The sequence below is a fragment of the Hyaena hyaena genome, unplaced genomic scaffold (genome assembly GCF_003009895.1).
Source record: "Hyaena hyaena isolate Hyena2069 unplaced genomic scaffold, ASM300989v1 scaffold_348, whole genome shotgun sequence".
Lineage (NCBI taxonomy): Eukaryota > Metazoa > Chordata > Mammalia > Carnivora > Hyaenidae > Hyaena > Hyaena hyaena.
The window spans coordinates 472,403-494,036 of NW_024080981.1; the positions used below are offsets into that span (position 1 = coordinate 472,403).

At 37.6% G+C, this 21,634-nt stretch overlaps 1 protein-coding gene across 1 annotated transcript in view; it reads right to left on the reverse strand.

The window, feature by feature from the left end:
* PASD1 (PAS domain containing repressor 1) overlaps positions 1 to 21,634 on the reverse strand; it is a 73,765-nt gene that overhangs the window by 15,918 nt on the left and 36,213 nt on the right. Inside the window, exon 9 of the mRNA XM_039249887.1 lies at positions 6,608 to 6,680. Within this exon, the coding sequence (XP_039105818.1) occupies positions 6,608 to 6,680 (73 nt within the window). The remainder of the gene's footprint in view (positions 1 to 6,607; positions 6,681 to 21,634) is intronic.

Consider the following 21,634-nt stretch of genomic DNA (forward strand, 5'->3'; position numbering starts at 1 on the left):
ACATATACACCTTATTTTGCTTGACTTCTTTGAAATTTCCATGTCTGTGTGGGTTCCCTGCATGTACATTAATAAAGTTGATTCTCTCCCATTAATCTGTCTCATGCTGATTTGATTCTTAGTCCAGTTAGAAGGACCTTGAAGGGGACAAGAGCTTCTTACTCCCCAACACAAGTACGGCAGTTGCTGGCTTCCAATAAGAAATGGCTACAAAATGGCACCTGTGGAACACCACTTAAGTGCTAGGCCTAGATGGGATGCTTCTCAAAATTAAAACTGTTTTTAGGCCACTCTTCTGGCTTGGCTCCAGCTTGAAACTGCTTTAAGGGACTTGGCATGTGGGTTTCTATTTTGGGCGATATCAGTGGGGCACACGGACTAAGATCTGAAAATGAGGCATGGCTTGGGAAATAGAACATGGCCCACCTTGACTATGCCCGCAGCACAAGGAGATTGGACTCAAAAGAGTGAACTGCAATGCTTGGTTCGAAAGAGGACTGGGGTGCTGCAATTTTTCTCCCCACAACCACCAAGGTGGGACCTCAGGGAGCAGCCCACGGGACACAGTAGAGGCTAAGACTCGCCTACACCAAACCACGCCCATCCCCGTTAGAGAGCTGCTTTTTTTTTTTTTTTTTTTTTTACTGGGCCTGGGGCAAGACCAACATGGATGCAATAGTGATTAATTCTAGATCAATTCTTTCTATTCAGATAGATTTTCCCTTGTCTCATTCCTATCCCTCCTCTCTGCTGGACTGGGCACTCTGGTCACTGGTTTGCTTAACAGTCACATTTGATCCATTCTCTAGATGTATATTCTACACCTACACTGCTACCTTTCTATCTCTCTCTCTCTCTGAAGTAATCAGACTATATAGTTTCTCTGGGTAACGTTATCTTCATTTGTTTCTCCTCTCCTCTTACCATATTCTCCTCTTTCTCTCTCTGAATTAAGCCTCTTAGTCTCTCTGCCTGGTCATTTCTCTTTCAATTTTGCTTCCTCCCTGCCCCATCATTTCTATCTTTGTATATGCTCTTCCATCAGCACTGCATACACCCTGCTCTTTATTTGTATCTGGGAATCCTGGTTTTATGTTTTGAGACTGTCTTTTGGGACTTTTTTCTTCTTTTCTTCTCTTTTCTTCTTTTTTACTTTTTAAAAATTTTTATTTTAATTATTTGTTTTCCTTCCTTCCTCTTTTTTCTTTTTTCGCTTCTTTTTTTTTAATTTTTATTTTTCCCTTTCCGTTACCGTGTTTGTTGGATTTGTCTGTGCAGTTGTGTACCTTTGTTACCTGTGTGTTTGCCTGTCTGTTTCCTTTTCAAGGGCTACCTCAAGAAACAAGCCAAAGTACACATGGTGGAGAGTTCCAAATACCACTACGAGTAGGGAAATAAAATAATCAAAGACTAAACAAGAGAGACCAAGAGACACCATTCAAAGAACACTTTCTGAATGGACAGGCCCTGGACAGTCAAAGAGCCCTCTTTAATACAGCAGTAGTCATAGGCATAGAGTGCATTAAAAGCTTTCAAATCTAACAAGAGACGGAGGGCTGGTCAAAATGATGAAATGGAAGAAGAACTCTCCTCCAAAGAAATTCCAGGAACAAATGACAGCTAAAGAATTGTTCAAAACAAATATAAGCAACATAACTGAACAAGAATTTAGAACAATAGTCATAAAATTAATCGCTGGGCTTGAAAAAGGCATGGAAGACATCAGAGAAACTATTGCTACAAAGACTATGGAGCTTAAAAATAGTTGTGATGAATTTAAAAAATGCTATAAATGAGATACATAATAAAATGGAGACTTCCAATACACAGATTGAAGAGGCAGAGAGGGTAATAGGTGAATTAGAAGACACAATTATAGAAAAAGAGGAAGCCGAGAAAAAGAGATAAACTGATTCAGGAACATGAAAGGAGAGTTTGAGAGCTGAGCGATACAATCAAATGGAATAATATCCGTATCATAGGAATTCCAGAAGAGGAAGAGAGAGGGAAAGGCCCATAAGGAGTCCTTCCTTGAACAAATTATAGCAGAGAACTCCAGTCTGCAGAAGGAAACAGACATAGGAATCCAAGAGGTACAGAGAACCCCCCTCAGACATAACTTGAATCAACCTTCTGCAAGACATATCATAGTGAAACTGGCAAAATATAAGGACGAAGAGAGAATTCTGAAAGCAGCTAGGGGTAAAAGGGCCCTAACATACAAAGGGAAACCTATCAGAGCAGTTACAGACCTATCTACTGAAACTTGGCAGGCCAGAAAGCAATGGTAGGAAATCTTCAATGTGATGAACAGAAAAAATAATACGCAGCCAAGAATTCTCTATCCAGCAAGCCTGTCATTCAGAATAGAAGGAGAGATAAAAGTCTTTCCAAATAAACAAAACTGGAAAGAATTCATCACCCCTAAAGCAGCCCTACAAGAAATCCTGAGGGGGACTCTCTGAGGGAAATATTACAAGGAACGCAAGGTACCAGAGACACCACCGCAAGCATGAATCCAACAAGGACACGATGATTCTAAACCTATATTTATCAAGGATAACACTGAATGTAATTGGACTAAATGCCCCAAGCAAAAGACATAGGGTAGCAGAATGGATTTAAAAAACAAAGCAAAATCGATCTATTTGCTGTCTACAAGAAACTCATTTTAGACTGGAGGACATCTTCAGATTGAAAGTAAGGGGATGAAGAAATATCTATCATGCTACTGGAAGTCAAAAGAAAGCTGGAGTAGCTACACTTATATCACACAAACTGGACTTTAAAGTAAAGACAGTAACAAGGGATGAAGAAAGGCATCACATAATAATTACAGGGTCTATCCATCAGGAAGAGCTAACAATTATAAATGTCTACAAACCGAATATAGGAGCACCCAAATATATAAAACAATTAATCACAAACAGAAACAATCTTATGGATAAGAATCTCGTAATAGCAGGGGACTTTAATACTCCACTTACAGCAATGGATAGATCAACTAGACAGAAAATCACTAAGGAAACAATGGACTTGAATGACACTTGGACCAGATGGACTTGACAGATATATTTAGAACTCGACATCTTGAGGCCATGGAATTCACTTTCTTCTCAAGGGCGCATGGCAGATTCTCCAAGATAGATCACATATTGGGACATAAAGCAGCCCTTAATAAATAGAAAACAATTGAGATCATGTCATGCACACTTTCAGATCACAAGACTATGAACCTCGAAATCAATCACAGGAAGAAGTCTGGAAAACCTCCAAAAACATGGAGGTTAAAGAACACCCTACTAAAGAACGAATGGGCCAATCAGGCAATTCGAGAAAAAAATTTAAAAATATATGGAAACAAATGAAAATGAAAACACAACAATCCAAATCTATGGGATGCGGCAAAGGCAGTCCTAAGAGGAAAGTTGATTGCACTCCAGGCCTATTTCAAGAAATTAGAAAAAGTGCAAATACAAAATCTAACAGCCCACCTAAAGGAACTAGAAGGAGAGCAACAAGAGCACCCCAAGCCAAGTAAGAGAAGAGAAATAATAAAAATCATGGCAGAAATAAACAATATAGAATCCATTAAAAAAACCAGTTGAACAAATCAATGTAACCAAGAGTTGGTTTTTTGAAAAAATAAACAAAATTGACAAACTTCTAGCCAGGCTTCTCAAAAAGAAAAGAGAGAGCACCCAAATACACAAAATCATGAATGAAAAGGAACTGATTACAACCAACCCCTCAGAAATACAAGCAATTATCAGGGAATACTATGAAAAATTATATGCCAACAAACTGGACAACTTAGAAGAAATGGACAAATTTCTTTGTCCTGGACCTGATGGCTTCCCTGGAAAATTCTACCAGACATTTAAATCAGAATTAATACTCATTCTTCTCAAGCTATTCCAAAAATTAGAAATCAAGTAAAACTTCCGGACTCATTTTCTGAAGCCAGCATCACTTTGATTCCCAAGTCAGGGACCTAGCAAAAAAGAGAACTACAGGCCAATATCCTTGATGAATATGAATGCAAAAATACTCAACAAGATACTTGCAAATCAAATGCAACAGCATATAAGAAGAATTATCCACCAGGATCAAGTGGGATTCATTCCTGGTTTACAGGGCTGGTTCAATATTCGCAAATCAATCAATGTGATACATCATTAACAAAAGAAAAGATAAAAAGCATATGATCCTGTCGATAGATGCAGAAAAAGCATTTGACAAGATACAGCATGCCTTCTTAATAAAGACCTTCGAGAAAGCCGGGATAGAAGGAACTTACTTAAACATCATGAAAGGCATCTATGAGATGCCCTCAGCTAACATCATCCTCGATGGGGAAAAACTGAGAGCTTTCCCCCTGAGATCAGGAACATGACAGGGATGTCCACTCTCACCACTGTTGTTTAACATAGTGCTGGAAATCCTAGCATCAGCAATCAGATAACAAAGAAAATAAAAGGCATCAGAATTGGCAAAGAAGAAGTCAAACTTTCACTTTTCACAGATGACATGATATTCTACATAGAAAACCCAACAGCCTCCACCAGAAGCCTACTAGAACTGATCCAAGAATTCAGCAAAGTTGCAGGGTACAAAGTCAACGTACAAAAATTGGTTACATTTTTATACACCAACAATTAAGCATCAGAAACACAAATCAAGAAACTGATCCCATTCACAACTGCACACACAAAAAAACAACACCTAGGAATAAACCCAGGCAAAGATATAAGAGATCTGTATGATGAAAACTATAGAAAACTTATGAAGGAAATTGAAGAAGACACAAATAAAAGGAAAGACATTCCATGCTTATGGACTGGAAGAATAAATATTGTTACAATGTCATTACTACCCCAAGCAATCTACATATTCAATGCAATCCCAATCAAAATTGCACCAGCATTCTTCTCAAAGCTAGAACAAACTATCCTAAAATTTGTATGGCACCACAAAGGACCCCGAATAGCCAAAGTAATAGTGAAGATAAAAACCAAAACGGGAGCCATCACCATCCCAGACTTTAGCCTCTACTACAAAGCTGTCATCATCAAGACAATATAGTACTGGCACAAAAACAGACACATAGACCAATGGAATAGAATAGAGAACTCAGAATTGGACCCACAAATGTATGGCCAACTAATCTTTGACAAAGTAGGAAAGAGTATCCAATGGAAAAAAGACAGCCTCTTTAACAGATGGTGCTGGGAGAACTGGACAGCAACATGCAGAAGAATAAAACTAGATCATTTTCTCAAACCATACACAAAAATAAACTCAAAATGGATAAAGGACCTGAACGTGAGACAGGAAACCATCAAAACCATAGAGGAGAAAGCAGGAAACAACCTCCTTGACCTCAACTATACCAATTTCTTACTTGACACATCCCCAAAGGCAAGAGAATCAAGAGCAAAAATGAACTATTGGGACCTCATCAAGATAAAAACCTTCTGCACAGCAAAGGAAACAATCCATAAAACAAATACGCAACTGACAGAATGGGAAAAGATAGTTGCAAATGACATATCAGATAAAGGGCTAGTATCAAAATCTCTAAGGAACTCACCAAACTCCACACCTGAAAAACAAAGAATCCAGTGAAGAAATGGACAGAAGATAAGAACAGATACTTCTCCAAAGAGGACATCCAGATGGCGAACAGACACATGAAATGATGCTCAACATCACTCATCATCAGGAAAATACAAATCAAAACCACACTGAGATATCACCTCACGCCGGTCAGAGTGGCTAAAACGAACAAATCAGGAGACTATAGATGCTGGCAAGGTTATGGAGAAACGGGTACCCTACTACAGTGTTGGTGGGAATGTAAACTGGTGCAGACCCTTGGAAAACAGTGTGGAGGTTCCTTCAAAAAATTAACAATAGAATTCCTCTATGACCCCGCAATAGCACTGCTAGGAATTACCCAAATTCCTAGGGGTGCTGATTCATAGGGGCACATGTACCCCAATGTTCATAGCAGCACTCTCAACAATAGCCAAAACAAAACAAAACAAAACAAAACAAAAAAACAATAGCCAAAACATGGAAAGAGCCTAAGTGTCCACCAACAGATGAATGGATCAGGAAGATGTGGTTTATCTATACGATGGAATACTACATGGCAACGAGAAAGAATGAAATCTGGCCATGTGTAGCAACATGGATGGAACTTGAGGATGTTATGCTGAGCAAAATAAGTCAGGCAGAGAAGGACAGATACCATATGTTTTCACGTATAGCAGGATTAGGAGGAACTTAGCGGAGGACCGTGGGGGAGAAGAAGGGGTAAAATAGTGGGGGAGAGGGAGAGAGGCAAACCATGAGATGCTCTTGAATTCCGGGAACAAACTGAGGACTAATGGGGGGTGGGGGAGAGGGGAAGGGGGGTGATGGGCATGGAGGAGGGCAGTTGTGGGGATGAGCACTGGGTATTATATGTAAACCAACTTGACAATAAACTATTTAAGGAAAAAAAACCGTTTTTATGTTGGCAACATACATTAACTAAAAAAATCAATGTTACAGAGATAAGGTTTCATCCATTTGCCCTATGGCTCTCTTATGTACGTACATCTGAGGTAGTAGCAGCAGGTTCAGCAAACTGGGATTCCACTCTAGAACTTCTTATGTGGTCTTGAACACTTCTATAAAGAGATGAAAAGAGAAATGATATGCACATCTCACTTGCCATTTAAATCTAAATTTTCTATTATACATTAAACATAAGGTTCAAAAAAGAATATTTTTAAATATATAACATCATCAATCTTTGAGGTGCTGTTATTCATACAGGAAAGGTTGCTGTGGACAGTATCTATAAAGTAAATCATCATTAGAATGAAGTTTGCTTCAGGTTTCAATGCTTCTGGTTAACAGTGGTGAGCAATTCAAGCTAAAAAAAAAAAAAAAACCCACCAAGGTGTATGAGTGAATCTGAATTTTTAAACCAATTGAAATTACAAAAATAAATGCCTTCAGGCCAAATTTAATTTTGTTTCCTGTAATTAGAGAAGTTCTTTATTCTTTGGCTCATTAACAATTCATTTTTATCAAAATTAGAATTTCGATGCCCAAGGTGAGAATGGAACTTCCTGGCACTGGAGTCTAAGTACTAGTTTATTTTTTTTTACCAAATGAGTGGACAGTGAGAGAGAAGGGGAGGGGGAAGAGAGAATATGAATAAATGAAAATCTTGGTTTTAATATTCAAATTACTTTTTCAGCTTTAAAAATTTCCTGAGTATCTGTTATGGAAATGTATTTTGTTTTCAAGAGTTTTTCTTTTGCAGGCCCCATCACACGACTAAATGAGAAACTGGAGTCTGATAACAGATATGATAAGAAGCGTGTCCTTAGAGTAACAACACAGTGATAAAATGGTATCCGTGAAACCCTCTCAATTTATTCAGAAGGCAAGAAATTAACAAAATAACTGAAATTTTCTGCAAGGTTTCAAAAAGTCAATACTGATTATGGCTAAAATTTTTCCATTCATATTTCACAGGACTCAGCCAAAAAATCAATTGTACTTACATCATTTACTTTTAATGGTAGAAAACTAAGGAAAGTTTGAAAAAATATTTTGGATATCAAAATAGATAACATTTAGGAAGTATTAATTTAAATTGCATAAGACAACTACTTAATGAGTAAATTCAGTCATATTATGGGGCTATAAAATACTCACTATATATTTCTAAATGGTTTGACTTTTAGCATCAAGTAAGATAGAGTTACTTACAAATTTACCCTGACACCATTTAAAAATAAAATTCCTAAAAGATTATCATCTTTATTTTTTATTTTTTCAGTTTTTGACTAAATTTATAAGCCAGTTTACTCTAATTGAATGTTTTCTTCTTAAGTGTTGGTACTTCTTCAAGTTTGTTCACTTTCTGCTCTTGATTTATATTATCCCCTTGCAGACTGCATTTTGTCTTTTGGCTTCAACTAGGAGCAACTCTGACATCTGCATCTCAAGTTATCTCCCTTAGATACAGAACCAAATATCCAACTGCCTTTAGGACATGCAGTCTAAATGTCTAGCATTAGACACCTTAACTTCAAGTGGTCTAATTAGACTACTCTTCCTCTTCCTCATCCTCCTCCTTCTCTTCCAGTGTCTCCTCTATTGGTGACAAGAGCCACCCTCTGCCCAGTCACTCAAGACTAAAACCTCCAGGCATCTTTGACTCTTCACTAATTCTCTACTGTCTTCTGTATGAAAGTTTGTTAGTAACTTTCTGTCCACCTTTTCTACTTGGCAATTTCTCGAAGGCAGTGCATATGCATTAAACCTCTTGCATTCCCAGCACCTGCACAATGCAGAGCACTTACTAGGTGCTTCATGAATATTTTCCGAGTGAATAAAGAAACAAACAATCTGAGTAGCCAACTCAATTGAAATATTTGTACATTCCTCACCCCAGATCTGCTTGGCTTGAAGTAATTACTTTCAAGAACAAACTGAGGCTTCCATCTGTTCCTTAAAAGCAATTTAAGGTCAGGCTTCTGAATAATACTTTTTTTTTTAACTTTGAGAGAGAGAGTGTGAGCACGCGATCAGGGGAGAGGGTCAGAGGGCAAGAGAGAGAGAGAGAGAGAGAATTCCATGCAGGCTCCACAGTCAGCACAGCCTAACATAGGGCTCAATCTCATGACCCTGGGATCATGACTTGAGCTGAATTCAAGAGTGAGATGTTCAGCCAACTGAGCCACTCAGGCTTCCCAACAGTAAATATCTTTATACCTGAGATAAACAGCATGTGAATGAATATATTGCTGCACTATCCCATATGACAGCCATTCACCACATGTGGCTACATTAAAATCAAAATTAAAGAAAAATTAAAATTTATACCTTCAGTCACAGCAGCCACATTTCAAGTGTGCAGTAGGCACATGTAACTAGTGGCTATGGTATTACATTTTACGAACATTTCTGTTATCAAAAAAGTTCTATTGGACAGTGCTATATAAAAGGATGCAGTGAGTTTTGCTGTACAAGACACTGACTTTGACAACAAAACATCGTGAAGTGATTATGATTTGCTTCAAATCCACTGGCTTGGATATCAAGAATGTAATAGTTTTCCAAATTCTTCCATGAATTTATATTTCATGCTTCTCTCTACATCAGTATGGATGGCAAACTTCTGACTTATAATCAGAATGTAAAAGTTACAAGTAAGCACTTACATTGCTTAAAAAAGCATTAAAGAATACTTCATTCCTAACTAGTCTGTACATGTAAATAATAATTCAGGCTCAGGGTAGGAGGTGTAACAGAGGGTTTGCAGCCATAAAAACACTGCTTGCCTTCAGTTAGGAGCAGTTAATATAGACAGAACTTTCATTTTTCAAATTTCTTTAACATTTATTCATTTTTTTAAAGAGAGATAGAGTAAAAGTGAGGGAAGGGCAGAGAGAGAGGGAGACAGAGAATCTGAAGCAGGCTCCAGGCTCTGAGCTGTCAGTAAGAGCCTGACACGGGGTTCGATTCACAAACAGTGAGATCATGACCTGAGCTGAAGTCGGACGCTTAACTGACTGAGCCACCGAGGTGCCCCAGAACTTTCATCTTTCAAATCATATCAGTTTATTTTCAAAAAGAAAAAAATGACCAAAGAACACTCTGCTAGATGTATTTACATGGAAAAATACCTTCTAATATTATGAAGAAAAGTACCTCTGTATCAGTATGTAAAAGCTCAAAATGTTACTCTTAAATTGAGCCCTTAATGTTTCTTACTCTATTTTAAATCTTTACCAAGGTTTGATATTCATTGGTAAAGCACTCAATGCTGCTGAATTACTTTAATGGAAGGTTGTTCTTGGCTCAAAAAAAATCTATTTCTACTTGCTATATAAATGAAACTATAGATAAGAAAAACATGTCCAATGAATATTGGCCCTTTATAAATCAATGCAGTATAAACTAAGGTGTATATTGAACAGTTGTGGCAGTCAGGAAACTGATTACAGTAAAATATAATCTTGAATGTCTCTCCTTCTTTAAGTTAACAGTTTTTTCCTTCTTGGTTGCAGGTTGTGATCAAAGTTTAAGAAAATAATTTTCAAGATTACTTTCACAAAAGCTAGTCCATAGGTTCATAGCAGAAACCTGCTACCACTCCATGTCTGAAATGAGGAATCTTAGGTCAAGGTGCAGGCATCCACTTTTCCCTTAGACCCAACTGCATCTCAGCTATCCTTGACAACTGGATTGGTACTGGCATCTCCAAAGTCTACCTCTCTCCAAGTCACTATTCTTTTAAGTGGTTCCCTAGGGATAATGCCTGACACAGCTTCCTATTTTTCCCATTCCCCTATTTTCACCATTGTGTCTAATATTCCAGAACTACCAAGTTGACAGAATTTGAGGTTGCACAGACTTGGGCTCAAACCTTAGCTCATACTTCCTAGCTGTGAGTCTTAGAGCAAGTCTTTTAGCTTCCCTGAGCCCCAGCTTCTGACTGTTTAAAGTGAGACTCATAGTATGTACCTTGTATCATTCTTGTAAAGATAAATTAACGTTTAGACAAAGTGCTTTGTAATCTGTATAGTACAACGTGATCATTTCAAATGCCCTCATTAATCATTCTGATTGCTTCATTCCTTTAAGTTATTCTCCTCTTAAATATATGATTTAGGATGTATAAGACTGTAATTTGCTCTGAAATGATTCTTTTGTGATTTAAATTCTCTCTCCTAAAAATGTGCTTCACAAAGATGAGTTCTGCATATGTTATCCGTTGCTCTATTCCTTCGGATCCAAGAAGCAGACTCTACTGTGTTAAGATAAGCATAATGGGGGTCAACAGTTGCTATTGTTATTGATCACCTAGACCCTTACTCCTTTGGGCAAGGGGTCGAGGAGGAAGAGAGGTGCTATATGGCTATGCAGCTCTCTATAGAATGCACACTTGTAAAGAGCCCCTAAATGAACGGACAATCCGATCCTTATTAATAGAAAATAACTACCCTGATTTTTAAATATTTTTTCTGTCACCGTAATAATATTCTTTTAGTAAATAAGTTACTGGAGAATATCATCTTAATAGACTTACATTATTTGAAGATAGAATTAGTTTATTTTGAGAAAGTCATCCAAAGGCAGATAGGCAAAAGGGACGATTTTGATCAGTTGAGGAAATCAGTAATTTGAAGTGAGTGCTCCATCACCACCCTCAGTTTATAATCTTTACTCCTTACCCACCACCAATCATTTCACCTCTGACTGTAGGGGAGATACTATTATTTACTGAGTTCCTACCATGTGGTAGGTATCTTACACATATCTCTTTGGATCCTAAAATAACTCAATAGCATGTGTTTTATTATCATCCCCACTTTACAGATGAGGGAGATAAGGCTCCACAAGGTGAATACTATAGGAGGTTATGATAAATGACGAAGTCTGAATATAAACCCAGTCTGCTAAATCCTTATACCAGTGAGGGTAATAGTTAGGTCACCACCATTCGGGTTAAAAGAAACAATTTGCCATCTCAAAATATGCCTCTTTGTCACAAGGATTATCCTGAGTTAGTTATTTTTTTTAGAATGTGAACAGCACCCGATGCATTTTAGCCTTGATTGATTTTTGAATAGGGAAAAGAAGAGACAGGGAATAAGCTAGTAAGAGGTACATAAAGGAAATGAAAAACGAAACAAAACAAAACCCCATGCATGGTGTTGACACACACAGATCTCCTAGACTACACTGGTGCAGCTCTGAGATCCAGCAGCAAGGAATTCCAAATTCTCAGGATCTTGGAAACTTGGGGCCAGCAATCCTTATTGCACTGCTTCTTCCAGTTCAGAAGTCCTGCCTAACGTCATGAAATAAACCTGACTGTGCAACCAGACTGAACAGAGGCAAAGAAGATCTTGTCTTTGAGCCCTTTTGTGTATAAACACATCATCTAGATAACTAGTTCCCACTATGGATATCTATGCCCTTTTCTCCCCAGCCCATCATCTAGTTGGATCAAATATATTTTACAGATGTTGGCATCTCTTTCCACTGCAGAGCCACATCCTTGGTGATTCTTCCGTAGATGCGCACATTAACCCCTTCATCTTTATAGCACACCAGAAGCTTCATGCCATCTCTGTTGGGGAGGATATTGATTGAATGGGGTTTGATAATACATTGGATCATAGAGTGTGGATTCTTTCTTACAGGTGTTGGTAGATAAATGTCATAAACTGATCCTTAATCCACATCAACAGCATGGAATCCAGCACAACTTTGCCAATTTTCCCAAAATGTATATCTTGTAAGTGTCAAAGTTCAGTGATTTAGAGTAAATTGAAAGGTTTTTAACAGTTCTTGAAGATACCTGGAATATTTTGCTTGGTCAGTTTTTCAATTAGCACTTTAAAGAAGGTTCCATGTGTTTGTACTCCAGCTCCCTACTGCTGTAGCTTCATGGAGCAGGCAATAAGAAGAGAAAATTTGTATTGGGAAAAAGAAATGAAGGAGAGCCAACAGTCCAGCACATCCTCATGTTGGGTTGAGAGGGAAATTGTGTCCATGAGACAAGGGCATCAGGAGCCAAGTCAGCGCCTGAAGGTTCCAGAATTCTGAAACCTTTACCTTCTATTACAGACTTGAACTCTGGAAATCCATTGCACTGTAAATTTTATGAATAGTTTGAGAAAACAGGTTTTGGTACATCAGTACATTTGACCAATTTGGAAATTAGGTTCCTCTGATTTATTTGTCATTCAGCCAAATGGTCTGTTGGGAAGTCTTGCATTTGAAAGAAGTCATGATGAGCTCCAGGTGAATTCATAAAACAACACAAATTCTTGGAAATCTTTTGGCCAAATGATCAATTTTTCCAGTGGCCAAATTGCCAAAACTCAATTCATTCTAAACTAATCCATCGAATGACCAATTTACAAAATTTATCCAAATGTATTGCCTCATCAAAAAGCATGTCTTAAGAAATATGCTTTTTGAGGGGTGCCTGGGTGGCTCAGTCAATAAAGCATCTGACTTCAGCTCAGGTCATGATCTCACAGCTCATGAGATCGAGCCTCACATCAGGCTCTGTGATGACGGCTCGGAGTCTGGAGCCTGCTTTGGATTCTGTGTCTCCCTCTTTCTCTGCCCCATCCCTGCTCACACTCTGTCTCTCTCTCTCAAAAATAAATAATAAAAATTAAAAAAAAAGAAATATGCTTTTTGAATATATTCTAAGTGTTGATAAACAGTTTTCTGAAAAGGAGCAGATAGTAAATATTTTAGGCTTTACAGGATATATAAAGTATAGCATATTCTTTTGTTTTATAACTTTTTACAAAAGCAAAAATCATTCCTACCTCATACAAAAGCATGCTGCTTCCAGTTTTAGCAAAAGGTTGTAGTTTGGACCCATTATATATTAAAATAATTTATATATTTTGATATGAATATATTATTCTTGATTATATGCAGTGGCTACATTCTTAAATATAGTGAATGGGTATATTCTTGTTATCAGCATTTAAAGGAGTATTCAATTTGTTAGAAGTTAAAAGTTATAGAAAGTTTACCATTCTTATGAATAGCAATGGTATTTATTCTAGGATTTCATATGAAAAACTTTTAGGTTATTTTAGTGTAGCATTAATCCTATTCATTTTCTATTTTTTCAATGATCTAGCATGTTTTCAGATTTTATCACCACAGACTCATTTGCCAACTTTGCCCAAGTTGGCTTTTGGCAAATTTGATGTCAATAAATTCACTTGGTGAATCAGTCTGCTCCCATCCTGGAAAGCAGAGGCTTTCCAAAAGAAAAATCAAGAAACAGCCAGGAGTGGGGCAAGTTCACATCCTTTCTGGAAAGAATGGAGAGCATAGTAGTGTTTATAAGACTATTTGGCAGAGTTGATAAAAACACATACTCATTTGTGGTTCACTCTGTGGAGGATTTTCATAGTTTAGCTTGTGGTGTGTCTATAAAGAAATGGAATTGATTTTAACATGTGGTCAATTAATTTACAGGATACATGCTATAATAATAAAAACAAAGTCATACCAAATATGTGGTATCACTGTGGCCTGGCAAAGTCAAGCCATTTCCAGCTGGAGTTGAGCAAAACTAAAGATTATTTAACTTCTACTACTCCCTTGTAGAGGAGGAAAAGTAAGTTTTCCTCCCTTTCCAGCTTCTTGGCTGAGATGCCCTGTAATAAAAGAGAGACTGACAGGAGAGAAACAGAAGTTTAACGGCAATTATACCTCCTATATATGCATATGGGGAGAGACCCAGGAAAACTGATAAACTCACAAATGTATGGCCAACTAATCTTTGACAAAGTGGGGAAGAGCATCCAATGGAAAGAAGACAGCCTTTTTAACAGACGGTGCTGGGAGAGCCGGACAGCAACATGCAGAAGAATGAAACTAGATCATTTTCTCACACCATACACAAAAATAAACTCAAAATGGATAAAGGACCTGAATGTGAGACAGGAAACCATCAAAACCCTAGAGAAGAAAGCCGGAAACAACCTCCTTGACCTCAACCGCAGCAATTTCTTACCTGACTTACATTTTGCTCTTGATGTAAAAGCATTTTGCAAAATGAACTATTGGGACCTCATCAAGATTAAAAGCTTCTGCACGGCAAAGGAAACAATCCATAAAACTAATAGGCAACCGATGGAATGGGAAAAGATATTTGCAAATGACATATCAGATAAAGGGCTAGTAACCAAAATCTATAAGGAACTCACCAAACTCCATACCTGAGAAACAAACAATCCAGCGAAGAAATAGGCAGAAGATATGAACAGACACTTCTCCAAAGAAGACATCCAGATGTCCAACAGACACATGAAATGATGCTCAGCATCCCTCCTCATCAGGGAACTACAAATCAAAACCACACTGAGATACGGCCTCAAGCCAGTCAGAGTGGCTAAAATGAGCAAATCAGAGGACTCTAGATGCTGGCGAGGATGTGGAGAAACGGGCACCCTCCTACACTGTTGGTAGGAATGTAAACTGGGGCAGCCCCTCTGGAAAACAGTGTGGAGGTTTCTCAAAAAACTTAACACTAGAACTCCCCTATGACCCAGCAATAGCACTGGTAGGGATTTACCCAAGGGATATAGGAGTGCTGATGCATAGGAGCACATGTACCCCAACGTTCATAGCAGCACTCTCCACAATAGCTAAAACATGGAAAGAACCTAAGTGTCCATCAACGGACGAATGGATCAAGAAGATGTGGTTTATCTATACAATGGAATACTACATGGCAATGAGAAAGAATGAAATCTGGCCATGTGTAGCAACATGGATGGACCTTGAGGGTGTTATGCTGAGTGAAATAAGTCAGACAGAGAAGGACAAATACCATATGTTTGCATGTATAGGAGGATTAGGAGGAACTTAATGGAGGGCCATGGGGGAGAAGAAAGGGAAAAATAGTGGGGAGAGAGAGGGAGGCAAACCATGAGAGACTCTTGAATGCCAAGAACAAACTGAGGGCTGATGGGAGTCGGGGAGAGGGGAAGGGGGGTGATGGGTATGGAGGAGGGCACTTGTGGGGATGAGCACTGGGTGTTATATGGAAACCAACTTGACATTAAACTATTTTTTAAAAAAAGGTAAAAATAAAGGCAAAAAAACTGGCAATAATTTAATTATCCAGTAATAGGGGAAAAAAAAGAAAAACCTTTTCTGATATGTCTTCACTGTATATTAAAGCACTGACAACCTAAGTGTTGGCTGTGTAAATATGAGAAATAATTTTAAATTTGGCCTCATTTTTTTCATTCTCTGTATCAGCCCCATTACTTTTTACTGGTAAAGTGTCATGTGGTTACTCACATGCTTGTGTCTTAGAAATAAGAAAGCAAGTTAATTTAAAAGACAAACTTTTTTCTGTACTGAGGGAGGCACAAGTTAAATGCAGTTTGGACACTTCCCTCTTGGAACTTTTAATTCTCTAGAACTTCGATACTCTGTGTAATCCCACAGCAAAGTGGAGAGTGTCAATGGGAAAGCAGGAAGGGGCAAGCTCTTCCAGCCCAGGTGGCAAGAAGGACTTCTGAGAAAGAAAGTTCTGGAGTGGTGAGGAGTATCTGGACATACATAATATAGAGGAGAAGGACATTTTCATCAATGCAGAAAACAGGACCAAAGGTACGGTGAAAGAGCATAGACACATTTACATGGAATGGTGACTTTATTACAGTTTCTTGTTTACTTGTTCATCTCCACACTAGGCAGTAAGTATTATGAGGACAGGCACAGTGTTGGGGGGTGAGAACAGAGCCTAAAAGAGTTTATAGCTTTGTGTGGAACTCAATGAATGAATAGTCCCAAGATAACTATAAATTTACAAACTACAAAAAGTATGACGAAGGAAAAAGAGCAGAGTGCCATGGGAGAGAAACAAAAGTGGATCTAGAAGTCCTGTAGGAGCCAATTATGGGACCACATAGTAGAAGAATGTTTCAGGTTGAGGACATAAGCATGTGCAAAGGCTCTATGTTGGAAAAGAGCTTTGAGAATTCACAGTGCAGATGGAGTATGACAGATAAGAGGTAGTGTGGCATAAAATGAGGTTTGAGGAATAGGAAAGCACGAGAGCAGTATGCTTTACAAATGGTACAAAAGGCTATCTTATCTTATTCTAAGCGCAAGGGGAAACCACTGAGAGCTTTTGAGCAGGAGAGGCACAAGATCATATTTTACCAAATGGTTTTGGAACAATCGGACATTCATATGCCAAAAATTATGAAATCCAACCTAAACTTCACACCTTATAAAAATATTAACTCAAAATGGATCACAGATACAAATGTTAAACACAGAACTATAAAACTTTCAGGGGAAAAAAAACATATAAAATCTGTGACCTATGGTTTGATGATAAATTCTTAGACATGACACCAAAAGCACAATCCATCAAAGAAAAGAAATCATAAAACTATCCTTCACCAAAATTAAGAACTTTTGTTCTGCAAAAGACACTGTTAGAAAAATGAACAAAGAATCTACAAACTAGAGAAAGTAGTCACACATCAAATATCTGACAAAGGACTTTTATGTAGAATAATACAAATAATTTTCAAAACTCAAAAATAAAATGTAAACAACATTGTTTTAAAAATAGGCAAAAAAGGGGCGCCCGGGTGGCTTAGTCAGTTCAGCGTCTGACTTTCGCTCAGGTCATGATCTCGCGGTTCGTGGGTTCGAGCCCCGCGTCGGGCTCTGTGCTGACTGCCAGCTCAGAGCCTGGAGCCTGTTTCAGTGTGTGACTCCCTCTCTCTCTGACCCTCCCCTGCTCACGCTGTCTCTCTCTCTCTCTCCTAGAAATAAATAAAACATTTAAAAAAATTTAAAAAATAGGCAAAACAATGAATGTTCAAATGATAAAAAGACACTCAACATCTGTAGTTATTAGAAGAATGCAAACAAGTACCATAATTCACTACCCTAGAGAAATGAAATGAAAACTTATGTCCATCAAAAACTTGTATACAGATATTTATAACAGCTTTACTAATAATTGCCAAAAAATGGCAATAACCCAGATGTCCTTCAAAAGGTGAATGAAGACACAGTGGTACATCCATACAATGAAATGCTACTCAGCAATAAAAAGTTATTGATACATGCAATAACAAAGGAATTACACTGAGGGGAAAAAAACCAATCTTTAAGGTTTGTATACTATATGACTGTATTTATAAGACATTCTCAGACAAAACTATCAGTATGCAGAATAAATCAGCAGTTGACAGGGGCTGAGAGTGAGGTGAAATAGGGGTGACTATAAATGGACAGCACAAGTAGGATTTTTGGGGGGTGATGGAACTGGTCTTTATCCTGATTATGGTCATGGTTACATGAATCTATCCCTGTATTAAAACCAAAGAACTGTACACCAAGAAAAACAAATAAATTTTTACCATATAATTTAATAAATAAATTGCTTAATAATTTAAAAGTATATGTCCACAAGAAAAATTTGTATAATAATGTTCATTGCAGCTCTATTTGTAGTAACCAAAAATTAGAAATAAATGTTCATCAAAGGAAAATGCCTGACAAATTGTGGTATATGCATAGACTAGAATACTCCTTGACAATAAAAAGGAATGAACGGCTGATACATATGACAGGATGAATCTCAGATGCATTGTACTGAGTTTTAAGAGAGCAGACTCAACAGTGTATATGTTATATAGCTTCATTTTTATGATGTTCTAGTAAAGGGAAGAAATGTATAGTGAAAAACATCAGAATAGTGGTTGCCTCTAGGTCAGAGGTTAACAGGGAAGGGGCACAAAAAAAGCTTTCTAGTGTGTTGAAAATATTGTATGTCTTGATAGGTATATGGGTCACTTGTGTTTATGTATTTGTCAAAGCTCATGGAATCTTACAATTAGGATCTGTGCATTTTATTATATGTAAACTTTACCTTAAAAATATAAATAATAACAAGCTCAAATGAAGAAGTATGCTTTTTGCAATAACATGATTTGGCAATTATAAAACTACTCTCTGTATATTCTAGACTTGAGCAAATATAAGGAAATCTATTGTGGATAAGGGGCTAAGCATCTCCTACTATTGGAGAAGAGTGATGCACAAATGGAAACGGGGGACTAGAATGAACCCTGTGGTACTGGTTTAGATTTGGAGGTATCCATATAAATTCATGGTTTGTATTATTTTATATACACATATACACCAAAGTACACATACACAGAGGTAGGTAGATAAGGAAATAAATATAGACATAGGTCTTTATGCCTATATGTGTGTGGATTTGTTTCCCAGTTCTGAAAGCACCAGAAGTAGTCACTAGTTACTAGTAGACCAGTAACAAGGAGCCCAACTAGTGTCCAGATCTTGGCTTCTAAATATCTACACATAAGAAGCTAGGGTTCCTTTGACTAAGACTCAGAGAATCAACTGATTTCATGACTGAGTCAAAGAAAGAACTAAATGAAGCTGGAACATCATTAGTGCCAGAAAGTAAGGAATGATCCAAGAATGTTGAGAAATATCAAAAAGACAGAAGAGCCAGTTTGAAAGGGCTGCCACTGGTTTATTCTGGGACAATCTGAGCATTGAAATTAATAACTGAAAAGTATTATAATCCAGTGAATAAACAAATGATTAAATAAGTAATGAATGCACAAAGAAGAGGGAGAGAGAAAGTGGAGAAGGGAGAGAAAAAGATGGAGGGAAGGAAGAGGAAAGAATAATGATAAAGCAAACATGGCAATATTTATTTATTTTTTAATGTTTTATTTATTTCTGAGAGAGAGAGACAGTATGAAGGTTAGAGAGAGAGGGAGACCCAGAATCTGAAACAGGCTTCAGGCTCTGAGCTAGCTGTCAGCACAGAGCCCGACGCGGGCTCGAACCCACGAACTGTGAGATCGTGACCTGAGCCAAAGCTGGACGCTGAGCCACCCAGATGCCCCATAACATGGCAAAATTTAAATAGCTATGAGCACAGATAGAGGAGGATACATATAGTAGTAGTCCCTGTATGTTCAAATAAAACGTTTAAAAAGTTAAAAAAATTTAACAGAGCTAAAGCAAAAGAATATCCTGGGATACAAAAAGGTAAAGCAAAAAAAAATTAAGTCAAAAGAGAACCAGATCCTGTCCCACTTCCTCAGATCCTAATGCACAGCCTGATATCTTCATTACAGGCTGACAAATGAATAGCATGAGGAGGGAAAATATTACAATTTTAATTGTCTGAGTAGAGCAAGCAGCTGCCAGTATATTTATCCAAAGCTACTTTTCATAAAATAAGCTAATAGTCAGGTAATTTGTTCCAGATTTTTCAAAAGTTTGATATTTATTAGACTTCTTTTCATTAGTGTCTAAACCCTCAGTGATTTCAGAGTTTTGAGTTTTGAGTACAAACCCTTACTATGAGCTTTTCAAAAATATTAATAATGAAATTGCTCTTATCAATTGAAAATCTGATAAGACAGTCTAATAACTTTATGCTTTGAGATGATCAAAATAATTTGTCATGTAGCTAAAAATGTGGGCTAAAGGTCATATAAACACAATTAAACATAAAATCTAGAAACCTGAGCCTGCTCTCCCTTCTTCTCTCTTTTTTTAAAAATATTTTTATGTCTGCCTTTTTTAAAGAACCAGGTCCTATACATACCAACAGGACAAGTTAAATGGAAACCAAGAGGCTGGCTCCAGATCTAACAACTACAGCTGCATGAGAATGGGCCCCAACTCCTTTCCTTATCTGTTAGAGGCAGGTGTCAGTATGTGATTGTCTCTCAGGTGGGTGTGAGACCATGGAGTAAACAGACTAGACTCAGACTCAACGTGGCTTCCAAGCTGTGAATTCCATCATGTTCAGACTTGGTTATACACCCCGTCCCCCACCCAGCAAGACAAGGTACACTCTGCAGAGAATTGTTTGGGTGTTAATGGATATAGAACCATCTCATAAGGATAGAGGTTTAAGTTGGCTGGGATTAAACAGAAAAAGAGGACAACCTTAAATTAATAGAAAAGTGAGAGTATTGAAGAAATCACCAGACTCAGACTTCATATCATGACCATAAGCGAAGGTTACATGTAATATTTTACACTTAATAATGTCATTATAGCTCAGGTAACGGTTTAGTAGAGATCTAAATTATAACTTCTCAATTTTGAAAGTACTTCTTAATTGATAATAACTTGATTTTGTATAGTATTTTACAAAGCAGATACATCTCATTTACTTATCAAAACAGATAGGTCTCATTTCCTTATCTTATTTGGTTGTGATGCACATTCTGCAGTAATTATCCTCACTGTTTATAGACAATAAACCTGAGACTCAAGGAGGCTTGTACAACATGACACAACTTGTAAATGGTCAAGCTGAGAAATAAAACCCAAATACTGCAGTTGTTCAAAAATCCCAAAGCTATGAGGTCTTTTTAAGTATCACTATACCACAAGACCTCTACAGTATTTGCCAAAGATGATGGCAGGCAATGTGGAGTAGAATTAGCCAAGTAACTTGCAGAAGGAGAGTAGGGAGCCTTGACTGAGGCTTGAAGAGGCAGTGAAAATATCTCTTGTGGAGACGCAAGCTGGCCACCTTACCTATTACATTACACCATTCGGAACTGCCAATATTGCACCATCTTTTAACCTATAAAAATGCCAATTGCATATGACAAAACCTAAATCAAATTTAGCCTCCCTCGACAACCTTCCCTATCCTTCTTCATTGCTTAATATTTTCCATTGGCCTTCCTCACCATGTAAAGCACTGTGGTCTATTGATTTATGTATTGTCTTTCTCTTCCACTAGAATGTAAGGTCTAGGAAGTTAAGGATTTTTGTTCACTGCTGTGTCCTCAGAGCCTAGAACAGAACTTCCCATGTAGGAGGTGCTAAATACTTGCTGTATGAATAAGTTTCACTCGGACTGGTATGATGAAACCTGTGAGCTAGCTCGTTAGTGGTAAAGAAACAGAATCAAAGGGCATGTGCTACAATGATGTGCAGTGCCTTTTCCCTACTCAAGATGGAGTGGACACAAGTAATGAAGTCTGTATAGAATAGTACTAAGGCTCCATACAGCAAA